The following is a 15,732-nucleotide window of genomic DNA, read 5'->3' on the forward strand; positions in this document are numbered from 1 at the left end:
AGGAGTAAGTAAGCAATACCACCAAGGCTCCTTACTCTAAACTTGCCCCTTTTCTTCTGTTTCTCTTTCCATTTGCCAAAGGGGCTTCCCACTTCCTGTTTTTCCATCTTCTCTCCCAGAAGCTGTGTACTCTTAAGTTCCTCTCCTCTGATTTGGGTTTTGACTTACTCTTTTTTTGTTGTTGTTAGCATTTTCAAATGCTCGTGGTGATCTTTCTGAATCCATGTTAGGTCCCTCCAGCTTTGGGCTCCTGTTCCCTGCTCAGGTTTTTGTTTGATAACTTGCTGTGTGCTGTTTGTTCTGACCTGTCTTCATGTACCACAAATCCTTGTGAGTGTGGGCTGGGAGCGGTCATGTGCTGGCTCGTTGTTTGGAGCGGTGTTAGTTTGTTGTTTTAAATTTTGGCATTCTGTTTTCCGGTTATGCTGAGAGTGGTTTTGTGTAGAATAAACTTTCCTACTCTTACTGCTTCTTAAGAAAATTTAATGGGGTAGGCAATTATGTTGTTGCCATTTTCTTCTGCTCTAAAGAGTTTTATAGTATACTTCTATTTTCATCTTTCTCTAGGCTCTTAGAGATAAGCAATAGTAAAAATTAATTAGGAGCAATAGTAACTTGAGGGGTGACCATAAATACAATTAATGTTTTTCTGTTATTAAAGGTTACAGATGAGGCAATTTAAAAAGAGTTGGAAGTGTGATTTAGAGTCAGCCTTGAATGAAATAGAGGTATGACACCTTTTATTTTTTGCTTGATAGATTGTATTTTTAAGAGTAATTTTAAGTCTACAGAAACATTTTACAGAGAGACTTGTTTTTAAGTAAGTTTCTAAAACCAGCCCCAACAAAAAGTTCATATAGTAATGCCATTTTAAGAAAAGTTTTAGAAACATGGCTCTTCTACAGAGAAAATGCTCAAAGAAAAGTAATTTTATTTTGTTTTTACCCGTTAACATTTTGAAATACAAACCATAAAAAAGAAATGAGTTTATTTCCATCACAGAGACTTATAGGACAGAGTAAAACTGCTCAGAGTTTCTGGGACTGCTTGCAGGAGCAAACAGCCTCAGTTCTCTCCCACGGAACAGCTGGTGGATTTGAACAGCCATTCTTGCATTTACCAGCCCAAGCAGGCCATACACATTCATTTCTAGAGTTTGTGAGCTATTTATTCACAAATAGCTTCATTCACAAATTTATGTTGAGATAAATAATAATAATAATAGTATCTCATAGCTTAGCCTGTAACGCTTATGTTCTGGTGGGCCAACTTCCTTGGTATGTACGGCATGCTTCATGGACCACTGCAGCCCATGTGCATTGTTGGAAAACCAACCTCACGCTAACCTCTCTACCTGGTTAGAGCTCAAGAAGTAGAGGACATACAGCATGATTTTACTTTTTAAATTTATATTGTTTTTGTACTCATTTGGTCTAACTGATTAATATCATGTATCCTTGTAACAACTTTTTGGTTGTTTTTTTGTGTGTGTTAGTAATTAATCATAAAAACCAATAGGAAGATCCAGACTTGACTGAAATGTACATAGTAGCACCTTTTGTAGAAATGTGTTCCTACAAAGAGATGTGTAAGTCCCAAATCAGAAATGGCCAAGTAATGATAAAACACAATTTCTAAACATAATAAAAGTAGTTAGTATTGCTATGAAAGCAGCTTTGTAGCACAAACTGTTAACTGTGGGCTAAGTACCACACTGAATAGCTAGATTATGCCAATTAATCCTCATAGAAACTCGGTGAACTATTATAATCCTTGTTTTATGCAAGAGAAAGTGCAAAGATAGTAAGCACCTTGCCCAAATGACAAAGCAAGTCATTCATTCCCATCAAGCCCGTCCCCTCTGTGCAGTGACACCACAGTGCATTAAAATGCCAACCACACTCACTGCCATTGGGTCGGGTCAGATTCATGGCGGCCGTGCACACAGCGCACTCAGAAATAATCACAACAAATGTACATGGTCTTCTTGGGTTGATAGAGGCTTTGCTATCGTCACAATAGCATGTTATTAAAGTTGTCACACTTGTCAGCAAGTGTGTAAGATTTGCAGAGATTGTGTCTTAATTTCTGTATGTCTAATGCCTACATGTTTCTAGCCCATAATCCGTGCAATAACATGGTTTCCCTTCCTTCCTTCCTTCCTTCCTTTATTCTTTCCTTCTTACCTTTCTTCCTTTTTGTCTTCCTTTCTCCTTTTAACAATCTTAATAGCACTGTAAAGAAAGATGCGACTGGACCAAATTGGGGAACTTGTACATTAACGTGAAAATGGCTTGTGAAAAATTTGCAGATTTCCAGAGATTCTGTGCTTGTATTGCTGAAACACTAACAAAAGACTATACAGAAGAGAATCTAGGTGTTCCTTTTTGTGAATTTGCTGAAGCAGGTAAAATGTCGTTATTTTAGTCAGATAATTGTCTAGCAGGGGGTGCAGTGTTCTTATTAGGCGTGTAAAATTCTTCATGTACTTTGTGTTGGGGATAAATTAAAATTGCCGTTTTCAGATGCACCTTGTTTTTATAAATGTTTCCATCTATTGTTAAATTTGATTATTGCAAGATAAAATTTTAAAAAATCAAGGTTTTAGTATTATGTTTTGTGCCCTTATTTTTCTTTTCAGAAAGATTAATGAAACTGTTGGTTGCAAATTATAATGAACACCTGGATTTTTAACATACTGCCCTTAAAAGTAAACAAAATTCACACCGTTTAGAGTTTTTTTATTTGTTGCTTTGTTTTTTATGAGCCATTCATAACTGTAGTCCTTTTTGGTGTCAGCAAACCTTTTCTGCAAAGGGCCAGGTGGTAAATATTTTGGGCTTTGCACACAACCGCATATGGTGCCTGTTGCGTAGGTCTCTCTCTTTTTAACAACTCTTTAAAAATACACAAATCATTATCTCGTGGACTATATCACGTCAGGCCGTGGCCTAGACTGGGCCCACAGGTAATATTTTACTGGCCCTAGTCTTTATAGTAGTACCAGTAGTTCTTTATTAACTTGCTTTTCCACCACTTTAAGTGATTATTTCACTTACTTCCATTTGCCTGCTTTGTTTTCCAGTGAGAAAAGATCCACAGAATAGTGAAATGGATAAAACTTTGCTGGGGCGAATTGGAATCAGTGCTATGTACTGCTATCACAAACTGTTGCAGTGGCCCAAGGTACTTCAATCATTTTTGTTTGGGCAGTGTAGTATAGAGAATTCCAAATTGTAAAGTATGAACAGAATATATATTAACCTTAGAAATTTGCTATTAATCACTAACAAAATGAAACCCAATCTAGCAGGTGAATTATTATATTATTATTAGAAGATGATATCAGGTACATGTGGAAAGAGACTGGCTCCCATGAAGAATGTCAGAACAAGTCATACTTAGAAAGCCATGCTAAAAGCCCCACTTATTGGGATGAACATTCAATTCGGAATGTATTTTTCCAGCTCCTAAGTATCAGCTGCATTTTATTTCTGAAGAGCTCAAAACTGAACCGAGGATACTAATAATTAACAGAACTCCTTATATAAACACTAACATACATCTTAATGTCGCACTTTTAGACTTAACTCACTATAGAACGGTGCTTAGTGTCTCAAGGCAATATTATTCTACTGTACTTTAGATTTCCTTGTGGTAGTGTGGGAAGGGACAGACTCGATCACTCAGTAAAGTAGAGGACTGGAGAATCCAAAATAGGGAGCAAGTAGTGGAGGGATAGAGCTGTAGAGAGTATGGAGAAGTTGAAAGTACAATCTCTGTCTAAACAGCTATTAAAAAGCATCTGATATTACTGCCTTTATTAAGAGGCTGTTTCACAACTGAAAATGTGCTCAATAAACTTTTAATCTATGGTCACTTGCACACATAAACATGAATGACTTAAAAATATGGCCAGGATGGGTATGCAGAACTTCTGTGTGCAGGCCCTGAGGGTGAGCACAGTCCCTGCTACTTTAAGGTGGTGACAGCATGGATGTATGTGATATTTAATACTTGAAAATTTGAGAACTACCTAACAATAAAATCCTCTTAGAAAAGTCACTGAAGTTGCTAAAATTTCAGAGTATGTTTTAACTTTATTTGGTTTTTTTTTCTTCTTAAGATATAGAGGTTGATACATTTTCCCTTATATTTTAACCAAAATTTTCATATTTAAAGTGAATATTTTATTTAGTGCCTCTGTTAGACCAGATTTACTAAAGAAACAAATCCAGGGACACTCATATATGTATAAGAAAGAGCTTTATGTGATAGAGTAATTGTATATTAAGAAAACATCCCAGCTCAGTCCAGATCAAGCCCATACGTCCGATACTAGTCCATAAGCCCCTCTTCAGACTCACGCAGCCACATGCAGTGATGCAGAATGCAGGGAGATCACAGGCTGGTGGGTGCCAAGGCTGGTGGATCTGCTGGTGGTGGAAGCATCTGCAGGGGTCTCAGGTCTCAGCATGGCCCCACACGGCTTGTCAACCGGAAGGTGAAGGCAGAGAGAGGGAGGCGGGCCTCCAGAGAGCCATTTCTCTTGGTCACCCTCCAATCAAGCTGTGACCTGATTGACAAGCTAGACTCCACCCCTTCACTCTTAATACCCTCAAGTTGACAGGAGATTGTGTAACTAACACAGTACCTTTACTATGACTATTTTAAATGAAATCCCTTTTTAAACACCATGGTGACGCCTTTGGAACTCAGCTAAAGATGTACTCATTCAAATAGTCAAATTCAAAGTTATTTGACACCATGATCATCTGATTCAAAGCGGCCCAGAATATAATAAAGCGGAGGTATGCATATTATGGTCTTCAAGCTGAATCTGGCCCCCAGTATTTTTTTGTCTGGCCTGTGAGCTAAGCATATTTTTATATTTTTAGAGGGCTATACGTTTTTATTTTTAAACATTATCAACAAAGAAGAACCACAGACCAGATGTGGTCTGCAAGCATAGAATATTTACTATTCGACCATATATAAAAAAACTAATAATTGCCTACCCGGTCTGTACCATTATATGTCTAATTTCTGATGTCCAGACCAAAAGCAGCCTTGAGATAAAAGACAAAAATTAAAATAACTGCAACAATTTTATTTTAAAAATTACCCCTATCTAAATTGGTAAGTTATTTTCCTTTCTACTTTTTCACCCTCTTGGATCTCACCATACTCAACAGCAGAAAAATAAAAACATATTATTAGTACTCTGCTCCTTTAAGTCAAAATCCTCTTTCTCAGTGAAATCCTAAAGGGGAAGCATGGTGTAGAAAACAAACAATGGAAGAACTGTTGATGTAGGGTGCCAAAGGACAGAGGTGGAGCAGGGTGGTACGCAGCAGAGTGGCATCTGCTTCCCTCCCCATCCGTCTCTGAGAATGAGTCAGGAGTTCAAGAAGAGCGTGTGGGAGCAGGTAAACTGTCCACCTACAGTGATGATTCACAATTGGATAAGTGACTCTTGCATAATTATCAGAGACACATCATCTCATAGTATGCTAAGTATTGGTACTCAATTATTTCTTTATTTCTGCTCTAGGGAAGGAAGGTCGTAGATAAGCTCTATGAATTAAAAATACATTTCACAAGTTTAAAAGGACTTACAGGGCCTGAGAAGTTAGCACCAAGATGTCAAATTGTGAATATTGCAGCAGAAATTTTTCTCAAAAGTGGAAGTCTAGATGGTGCCATTTGGGTAATGAGAGGTAAGTTCTTTTGTTACATACAAGCATAAGATAATGTGTTAAACTTATCATAATTGTTCTCTTTGTGATTACATTAAGTTGATATTGCATTATCGATGATAATTTGGTCAAAACCTCAAATTAACATAGAGTAAATGCAATCACACATAGACTAGACACCAGACTTAAGTACTTTGCTTTGATTATCCCAGTCAATTGCCAGCAACACTTTGGGTTTGGAACTATTACAATCTCTATTAAATTCTGCCCGAACTATTAAATAACTTATCCAAAATAACATAGCCAGTTAAGGAGTGGAGACCCAATTCATTTCTAAGAAGTCCAGCTTCAGAACCCAGGGCTTTCTTACTATTTCTGATACTAAGAAATGGTCAGTGTTATATGCATAAACTCTTGTCTTCTCTATAGAGATAAACTTGACTTCATACCTGCCCCTAGTATGGCAATTCCTCTAGCAGCAATTGCAGTGAAATTAAGCCAGCGGAAACAAGTGAGATTAATTTGGTGGGAGATGAATGGAAATAGGGAATAGTGACACAACCTGCTTAACTACTTGTAGCCCTGATGACGTGGACCATCGGGCAGATTTTATTTGACAAAATGGGTAAGGAGGAAGGAAGTCAAGAATCCCTCCAAGTTGAGGAGGGAATGTGAAATACATGCGCGAGTAAAGCAGATGGGCAGCATTTCATTAGCACACGAACATACATGGTACACAACCGCACACACACTAAATCTTGGCTTTTATCCAGAGAGCTGAAGGTTTATGGAGAGACATGTCAAGGACTTCATGAGGAAAGGCTTGTTTGGTAAAAGTTTTCGTCAACTCGCCAGATTGTGGGCATGAATGGGGTTTCCTAGTGGGGAAGAAGGACCAAGACACAGAGAAATGAGCTGCAAACCGGGGCTCACTGATCCCGGAAGAAAGTGGGAAAGATGAGGGAAGGGCATGGAGTGGTTCATACAGACTTTTATTAAATAGTTTGGTTTTCCCCCCAACAGTTTTATTGGGGTATAATTCACATTTCATATAATCCAATAGTTCAGTTCTCGAGAAGAGTTGTACATTCGTCACCACAGTCCGTTTCAGAACATTGTCTTCATCCTTGTGCTCATCGTTATTGGCTCCCCATTTCCCCCCAGCTTGCTGTGCCTTGTCCCCAAGGAACCATAGTCCAAGGACTGGAGACTTGAAAAATCTTGTAATTTTCATACTTTAGTGGTGATGGCTAGCTTAAAGATTGTATCAGTTGTATACACAGAATTCTTCTTTGTAGGGACAGTTTCAAAGGGAAGTAAGTCATCTACATGAGTAAAATCTGATTTCTTCAAAAGAAAGGGCTGTGGAAGTATGCTAATTTTTCCTCAGAGCTTTCATTGTTGTTCTTAAAAGGGTCTGCAGCCAGCAGTTAGTTCCAAAGGAAGAAAACAAATACAAATGGTAGTGTTACCTATAATTTCACATGGAATGAGGGAAATATGCATTAAAATGTTAATGCAGTTTTGGACCTGTTGTGTAAACAAAGGTCAAATTTGCAAATATGCTTTTGATGGCAGTATAGTGAGACAGGCATTCACACACATTTGTCTTTAGGGGCAAAATTTCTGTCAAAAGTTCAAAATGCATTATTTCCTTTAATCTGTCGACTTCCTTTCTTGGGTTCCTCCTGCACAGATGTACCTATACACAAGAGTGTGTACTCTTAAGTCGTCTGGAAGTTTTTGTGACTGCCAACATTAGTAACAAAAGATTGCAGACTAACTGGACTTCCGTAGTAGAGTGAGTCGGATCTGCAGATCCTCTTTTGGAGTGGTCTGCAGGACTTGTTGCCATGTGAAAAAAAAGACGATTCAGAACTTGTGAAGAGTTACAATGTATGCACACATATTTGCTTATGTCCATAAAACATGTGTAGAAATTTGCAAAAGATTCCCTCCGAAGAGGGACTAAGTGCTTGGAAGCCGGGGAGGCGAGGCAGAGTGACTTTTTACATTTGTTTTTTTCCTCTTAAAAAAAGGTTTATTTACGACCTACTAAACTTAACTGAAAGGTTGAGGATTCTAGATTACAGCCGTGGTAACCCGATGGGGCAGTTCTACTCTGTCCTAATGGGCCACTGTGAGTTCGAATTTAACTCAGTGGCAAAGTGTATGGTTATTGAGTTTTTAAGGAGTACATGCATTATTCATGTTTGAAAAATGAAAGACACACATTTTTTATTTGGTGGTTGCCATTCGGTATGGTGAGAAGTCAGGGCTTTTCATTCTTATTTTGACTTTCTCCAGAGCCAGTACTTTGTATCCCAGCAAGTGAATAACACATTCTTACCTTGTCTTCTCCCTGGACCACCATAAAGAAACCTTAAAGCTGCCATAACTTTCCTAATCATGCTTTCGAGGCTGGAAAACAAGTCTTAGCTCTCTAAAATACACATTTCATAGAATGTATTTAAAAGAAACTTTCATTAAGTTTTTAAATAACTTTTACTGCTTTATCTAAGAAATACATATTCATTGTATAGAAATCTGATAACATAGATAATAATAAAAGGCCCTAATTCAGTCACCAAAACATTATTTTTACCCACTTTAATATAACACACATTCACATTTGCCACTTGCATTTTCTACATCATTTAATGAGCTACGTGGTTTTCCATCTTATGGAGAAAAAAGATCTACATATTACTCCATGAATGTACTTTTAGTGAACTTAGCTCATTTTCAAGTTTCTCTTATAAACAGTGATCCATGCTAAATATCCCTGCTGAGTCTATTAATTCCCTAGGATGAATTCTGATGAAATTGCTGGGCTAAAGGGTAAAGACATTTTAAAGCTTTTTGGTAAATGTTCCCCATGTTGCCTTTATTGCCATTCAGATTCACAGTAAGTACAAGTTATTTAAGGTTTATTAGAGAACGCTCCTTTGTAAGAATGTTCCTGGGAAGTGTTGCTTACCATGTATCTTTTATCTAGACACTGTCCTTGTGGGGATTTCAGGTGCATATAGATAATTTCAGGTGTTCCGGCCCAATAGTACGTGTTTTGGTTGATCAGACAAACTGATGCGTTCCAGATGATGTAAGTTCTAATATGGTTATTAATACACTCTTTACAGATTATATATCTGTTAAGAGAATACAAAAATCCTCCATCCCCTACAAAAGGTTGACCTAACATGTAGTGAATTTAGCCATATGTGCGAATGCATGTTATAAAACCCCCTTGACAAAGTTGAGTTTGATGGGATAAAAGTGATACTCACTGTTTACTATGCACTTCGTTGATTATAAAGAAATAGAACTTTTCATTTATGTTTTTTTTCTTTTTCATGTATGTTTTTTCTTTTGTGGATAACCTATTTGTGTTCTTGATCTATTTTCTGATAGTAGCAGTCTTTAAATTATTGATTTACTAATAATGTGAGTATTTACTATTTACCAATCATTATGCTAAGTGTTTATTTGTATCATCTCATTTAATTAACACCAATGAAGTGTTCATGAGGGTAGGTAACATCCCAAGGTGAGGACACAGAGGTTCAGAAAAGGTCAAACGACAATGTGAAGCTGAGCACAACTGCAGGGTCTGGGTTTTTAACCACTACACTCATGCTGCTGTTTCCCTAGGTTTTTCCTTTAAATGGGCTTTATAAAATCTCAGCACAATTGAAGTACAAAGTACCCAAAATCAAGATCTAAGCCAGTCAACCACCTGAGTTATAAATGCTGATACTGTTTCCTGAAGCCAAGAGTATAGGGAACTCTTGTCAGGATTCCCTAGAGAGTTTGTTAAAATTCAGATTGTTGGGCCCACACCTGGAGCCCCTGGATGGGAATTTAGCTGCTCGCCTGCAGGTTGGAGATTAAGAGCACACCTAGAGTAGCTCAGAAGAAAAGCCTGGCCATCTACTTGTGAAAAATCAGCTATTGAAACCCCTATGGAGCACAGGTCTACTCTGACAGATCTACCTTGTAACGTGAGATGTTAACTGTGAGCCAGAATCTACTAATGGCACTCGTGTGGCATTCCTCCCACCCACCCCAACCCCCGTTTCTGATTTAGTCAGGTATGGGGCCCAAGAACTTGCTTTCCTGACAAGTTCTGAGGCATTGCTGGTGTTAACTGGTCTCAGAACCTCACTGTCAGGACCCTCGCTGGTCTCCTGATAACACGTGCCGTGTGTGAGGGGAAGTCTCAGCACCTCAAGTCTAAGGAACGCTCTGGCTGTACTTGACCCAAGACAGATTGTTCTGGCTGTCTGTGGTACTTTTCCTTCTTTGCCAACCCAGTGACTCAAGTGCATCAGTAATTCTTCAGTCCTCCTTATTCAGTGTCCAACTTTCGTGTGCATATGAGGCATGGTTTAGGTCAGGTGCGCCTTAATCTTCCAGGTGACAGCCTTACTTTTCAGCACTTTAAAGAGATGTTATGCCACATTTGATTTCTTGACTGCTACCTCTATGAGCGTTGATTGTGGATCCAAACAAAATGAAATCCTGGACAACTTCAGTCTTTTCTCCATTAATCATGACGTTGTCTGTTGGTCCAGTTGTGAGGATTTGGGTTTTCTTTACGTTGAGTTGTCATCCATGCTGAAGGCTGCAGTCCATGACCTTCACCAGCAAGTGTGCTTCAAGTTCTTACTCTCAGCAAGCAAGGTTGTGTCATTTACATATTAGAATGATGTTCTTAGCCTTCCTCCACTCTTGCTGTGGTGTTCTTCATATAGCCCAGCTTCGTGGATTATACGCTCAGTATACAGACTGAACAAGTAAGATGAAAGGATACAACCCTCACATCTTTTCTGAATTTAAATCACAGAGTATTCTCTTGTTTTGTTCAAACAAATGCCTCTTGGTCTGTGTACAGGTTCCAAATGAGCACAATGAAGCATTCTGGAATTCTTATTCTTAGTGTTATCCATTATCTGTTATGATCCACACAAATGCCTTTGCATGATCAGTAAAACCCGAGTAAATGTCTCTGGTACCCTCTTTTCAGCCAAGATCTATCTGACGTCAGTAATGATATCCCTCATGCCATGTGCTCTTCTGAACCCAGCTTGAATTTCTTGCACCTCCCTGTCAATGTATTGCTGCAACTGTTGTGGATTTTCTTCAGCAAAAGTTCCCTTGTATGTGATATTGATGATTTTGCTCAATAATTTTCACATTCTTTGGGGTTGCCTACTTTGAAATTGTGGGTACAAATAATGGATTTCTTGTAGTAGGTTGGCCAGGTAGCTAGCTAACTTCCAAATTTCTTGCCATAAACAAGTGACTATTTCCAGTACTACACCAACTTTTTGAAACACTTCAACTGATATTCTCTCAATTTCCAGAGCCCTTTTTTTTTGGGGGGCGGGGGGGGGGTAATGTCATCAGTGCAGCTTAGACCTCTTCCTTCGTTGCCATCAGTTCTTGAACACTTGCGGCCTCTTGAAATGATCGAATGTCAACTAGTTCAAATTGCTCAAACTTTTCTATATAGCTACGTACTTAGCTAAGATTTTAAAATAAGTCTCAAAATAACACTTTAAAAAATGCTATACTTGGGGGGAGCGGGGAGGGAGGGGAAAAATGAGGACCTGATGTCGGGGGTTTAAATGGAGAGAAAATGTTTTGAGAAACGATGTACAAATGCGCTTTACACAATTGACGTGTGTATGGATTGGGATAACAGTTGTATGAGCCCCTAAGAAAATGTTAAAATAAATAAATTAATAAATAAATTAATTAATTAAACAACAACAACAACAAAAATGCTATACTTACTGCTAGGATGAGGACAGTCTACTTAGTATAAGTGGGATATATCTTTCAGATACATGATTAGTGAAAAATTACTTATTTTATCAAAATAAGGTACACCTTTTAAGCAATTTTACTTTTAATGGAGATTATGTTCAAGAGGTGAATTATGCAGGGTTTTTTTTTTACATAGGAGTGCCTTTAGCTTTCTGTACACAACAAAACTTAGCACATTTTAGGGATACATGCCTAAATGATTTGATTTTTAAAGCGCTTAGAACATTGCCTTGCATGTAATGGAAGTCTGCTCAGTCCACCGATCAAGTGTGCTCTACTACTCTGAAAACAAGTTCCTGTCTTACAACGAGGCACTGGGAGCACAACGCTTTTTTCAGCACTGTGGACTTGAGTGACCACATCTTTCTTCAGTCCTTTTTGGATTCCCTGCAATGGGAAGGCTACAAAAGGGGTTAGATGACTCCAACATTTTGTCTGGATGAAAACAAACACCAAGACATGATTTCAGTGTTATAGTAGTGTTTCATTATGTACCTGATGACTGAGAGAGTTGATATTTCTAACATTTTAACACCCGATATCCTGCACAATAGTAGACTTGAAAATCAGAGCAGAAGTTAAAGCATGTCAGTATGGTTCATACTCTTTTCTTTAAGCTGATGGGTACATAAGTTTTGTTTTATTATGCATTTATAATTTAGATATTCTTGTGCACATATAAAATGTTTCATAATTTAAAATTATTTTTAACTAGGCAGAAATGTGGACATTGTTATGTAAGAATACTAAAAAATGATAATCTTTTGATAAGTGATAAGAAATGAACATGTCCGTACTCGTCCCTTTTTTTAAGGTAAACACTACAGTTTGAACATCTTTTCATAAAAACAAGAGTTAAAATAAGAGTTAATCTAGTGCACTTGGAGAGAGGAGTCTTAATTAAGAGAAGCATAACAGAGAATGACCATTACTTTGCATCTCTGTAGGATGACGGCCTTTGCTATAAATGTTGGTCTTAATAAATTTGAATCATGGTTCTCATCTCATTTAAGTTTTACCACTTTCCCCAAAATGTAATTAAAAGCATTAACTTATGATTAAGTGTTCAGTGTGATTTTTATAGTGTGAAGTATTGATGCTTTTTTTCTCTGTGGAAGAGTCAGAATGGATCATCAATACACCACTGTGGCCTTGTGACCGGCTGGATGTGATCAATCGACATAATCTGCTTTGCACAATTGCCCATGAGACATTAGCCAAGAGCCTTTATAGACAGACATTTGAAGTTTTGCAAAATCTACCAGGTTTTCAAAATTCTCAAGGTATGTTTTCTGAAAGTCTAGTTTAATTATCGTTTCCATATCTGGTGTTTAACAGCTCATAAGACACAGTTCTCCACCTGTTTGGATTGAGTTTGGGCGGGGGTGAGGGGGAGGGTTAGTGTAGTAGCTTTTCTGTAAAATGTGTTCCCTGCCCATTGAGTATGCATTCTTGATGGATTTTTTTTGTTTTAACCCAAAGACAGTTATCTGTGTGGTACATGTCAGTCGTTTCTGACAGGGGCATTTCCGTGATTCTCTTTTCTCCTCCGCTGTCAAGTCATCAGCAAGCATCAGCTGAAATGCCCCTAGGAAGCTTCATACTTTCACTGATAATGAAGAATACCTTTTCTCTTAACACTTAAACACAGAACTTAGTTTATAGTACCTTGGACTATAGTCCCGCATAGAACAAACAGGGGAAAAAAATAAGCAGACAATGAGTTCCCAGAAAGAGAATAGCAGTTGGCAGTGGCAGTAATGTTCTTGGATACTAAAGTGGGAGGCATACATGGTTAGGAAAGGAAAGTCCAGTTTTGGGTCAGTAGTGAGCATGATGGGTTCAGAGAAGGATGCACAGGTGTGGCCTGTGTACAGAGAGATTCATGCTGGCCCGGAAAGCTCTCAAGCTTCTTTCCATGCACGCCACTGCAAAGTAATCAGCTGTTCTGCTCGTGCTGTTCGGGGCTTTTGGTTGTTGTTGGTTTTTTACTTAGAGCATGTGTGAGACGGCTGTATTTTAGTGACGGACATTCCTGTGGTGGGTAGGGACGGGCCCAGGAGAGAAGAGGGATAAAGAAAGCAGTTCAAGAGCTAGACGTGTGAGAGACTGAACTCAACCGGCTTGGTTATCGCAGTTTGTTTTATTTGCTTTTTCCTTTTAGAACCGGTGGATGTTGCACAATATAGTGTTCTTTTTAATAAACTTCTTGATGCCTGCATAGAAAGCAACAGTCTTTGTATGTCATCCTCCATAACAGAATTCATGATCTCAAAGAGCATCCCTATTGATTTCTCCTTTCTTAGAAGATTGATTACTTCTCTAGGAAGAAGTTGTTTATGGCTCAAAGCCAGATCCCACTACAAAAGTAAGTTACATTTGGAATTTTCCTTATTTGGTACATTGGTAGTGAATTTCATTTTCTAACTCATGATTTCTCTGTACCATTCAAAACTACATGTTTAATAGTTGGCGTAAGTTAAAAAGGTCTGAACAGAGCTTGGCTCTGTTGAGCAGAGTTCTTTCTTTTGTGAACTGCTGCATCTGAATTTCCTGCACCTGGTCTACCCACTGGGGGAAGCAAAGGAAATAAATGTGAGGGTTCAAGCCCGTGTAAGAAAGGAGTCGAACGGTTTGGTAAAAGAAAGTTTAAAAAATATCTTTTTGTGTGTGTGTGTGATCCAAGTGAGTTTTACGAGAGTTAGAAGAAGTTTCAGGTTTACACGGCACCCATAGGACTTCTCCTGAACATGCAGCCTGTATGGAAGCTGCTCGGTGTCAACCAAAAGTCTCCCAAAGTTCCTCCAAAGCTCTCCCCTTAAAAAATATCTTTATCTTACACTTATCCCCACTATGTTCCTGGTCCTTACAACTTTACATCTTGGTGGCAGGCCCTGAAGGAGGACACAGACTTATTACTGGTATAGTCCAACAACATCGTATCAAAGGGGCTTCAAACATTCATGAAAATATTCTATTATCTTGAAATTCCATTTTCCCTGGAACTTTTTTAAGATCCCTTGTATGAAACAACAATAAAAAAGATCCCTTGTATAATAGTTTCTTTCATGACTCCTAGGATATTAACTTTGTTCTACTTTTAGCCGTTTTCTCTAATCATTAACCTGCAAAACTAATGCTGTCTCTAATCCCAGCCACCTTACAGGTATTTTCTTTAGAAAGTAAAGTACGTTTTAGTTATGTGGCATATACGCTATGATACAAATGCAGATACAATGCAAAAGGGATCATGAGCTTGCACGGAGTCGCTGCAGCGTCAGTCAACAAGTATGGCCCAGAAATCTGGAAAAGGTTTCTTTCCTGCCTTCATCCAGTAATACGTCTTAAATTTCCATTTCCACCATTGTCACACATGTAGCAGACATTCAGTGCCCACTGTGTGTCAACACTGGGCCAAGAACCCCAGCCGCCCTGCCTCCAGTCTTCCCTGAACTCGAGTCCTGCAGTAGTTCTCAGCTATGTCACATTAATGAGTTGTAAAATCACTTCAGCAACACATTCAGACACCTTTGTTTCCCCTAAAAAATGGAGTCAGTCCTGACTTACAGTGACTCTGAAGGACAGTCACACTGCCCCTGTGGGTTTCTGAGACTGTAACTCTATGGGAACAGAAAACTTCGTCTCTCTCATGGAGGGGCTGGTGGTCTTGTTGAACTGCTGACCTTGTCATTAGCAGCCCACTGAGCAACCCACTATGCCACCAGGGCTCCATGCGTTCAGGTAGTAAGAATGAAATGTTCATTTCAGTTACATTTAGTCATGTGTGCACTGACTCATTATGTAAAATACATTTCTTACAGTCAAAGGCAGTTTGAAATCAACCACACTACAGCTTTTTAAAAAAAATATCATCAGAAATTAGTGGGAAAGTACTTATTTATAATACCTTATTTTAATTTTGCACTTGTTTCAGTTCTTTATGCTCTTTTCCTGTAGACTGCTAAAACTCGCAAAATTTGTATGTAGTAATGTGCTTGACACAATGGATGATGTATGGATTGTGATAAGAGTTGTACGAGCCCCAATAAAATGATTTTTTTAATTATGTGTACTATTTGCTATCACTTTCAGCTTTTAGTTGTTAAAATACATTTTTTTTTAACATTTTATTAGGGGCTCATACAACTGTTATCCCAATCCATACACACATCAATTGTGTAAAGCGCATTTGTACATCGTT

General features: G+C 38.3%; 1 protein-coding gene across 6 annotated transcripts in view; it reads left to right on the forward strand.

Moving 5' to 3' along the window:
* Positions 1-15,732, forward strand: part of TOPAZ1 (testis and ovary specific TOPAZ 1) — a 78,792-nt gene that overhangs the window by 51,834 nt on the left and 11,226 nt on the right. For 4 of the 6 annotated variants that reach the window (XM_045295075.1, XM_045295076.1, XM_045295077.1 and 1 more), the window contains 6 exons: positions 662-728; positions 2,233-2,407; positions 3,086-3,186; positions 5,555-5,720; positions 12,650-12,814; positions 13,696-13,899. In XM_045295075.1, coding sequence (XP_045151010.1) covers positions 662-728; positions 2,233-2,407; positions 3,086-3,186; positions 5,555-5,720; positions 12,650-12,814; positions 13,696-13,899 — 878 coding nt within the window. The remainder of the gene's footprint in view (positions 1-661; positions 729-2,232; positions 2,408-3,085; positions 3,187-5,554; positions 5,721-12,649; positions 12,815-13,695; positions 13,900-15,732) is intronic. The other 2 variants (XM_045295078.1, XM_045295082.1) reach the window with 2 other exon arrangements.

This window comes from Echinops telfairi, unplaced genomic scaffold, assembly GCF_000313985.2.
Source record: "Echinops telfairi isolate 266 unplaced genomic scaffold, ASM31398v2 ScPeMD7_4225;HRSCAF=4972, whole genome shotgun sequence".
Taxonomy (NCBI): Eukaryota; Metazoa; Chordata; class Mammalia; order Afrosoricida; family Tenrecidae; genus Echinops; species Echinops telfairi.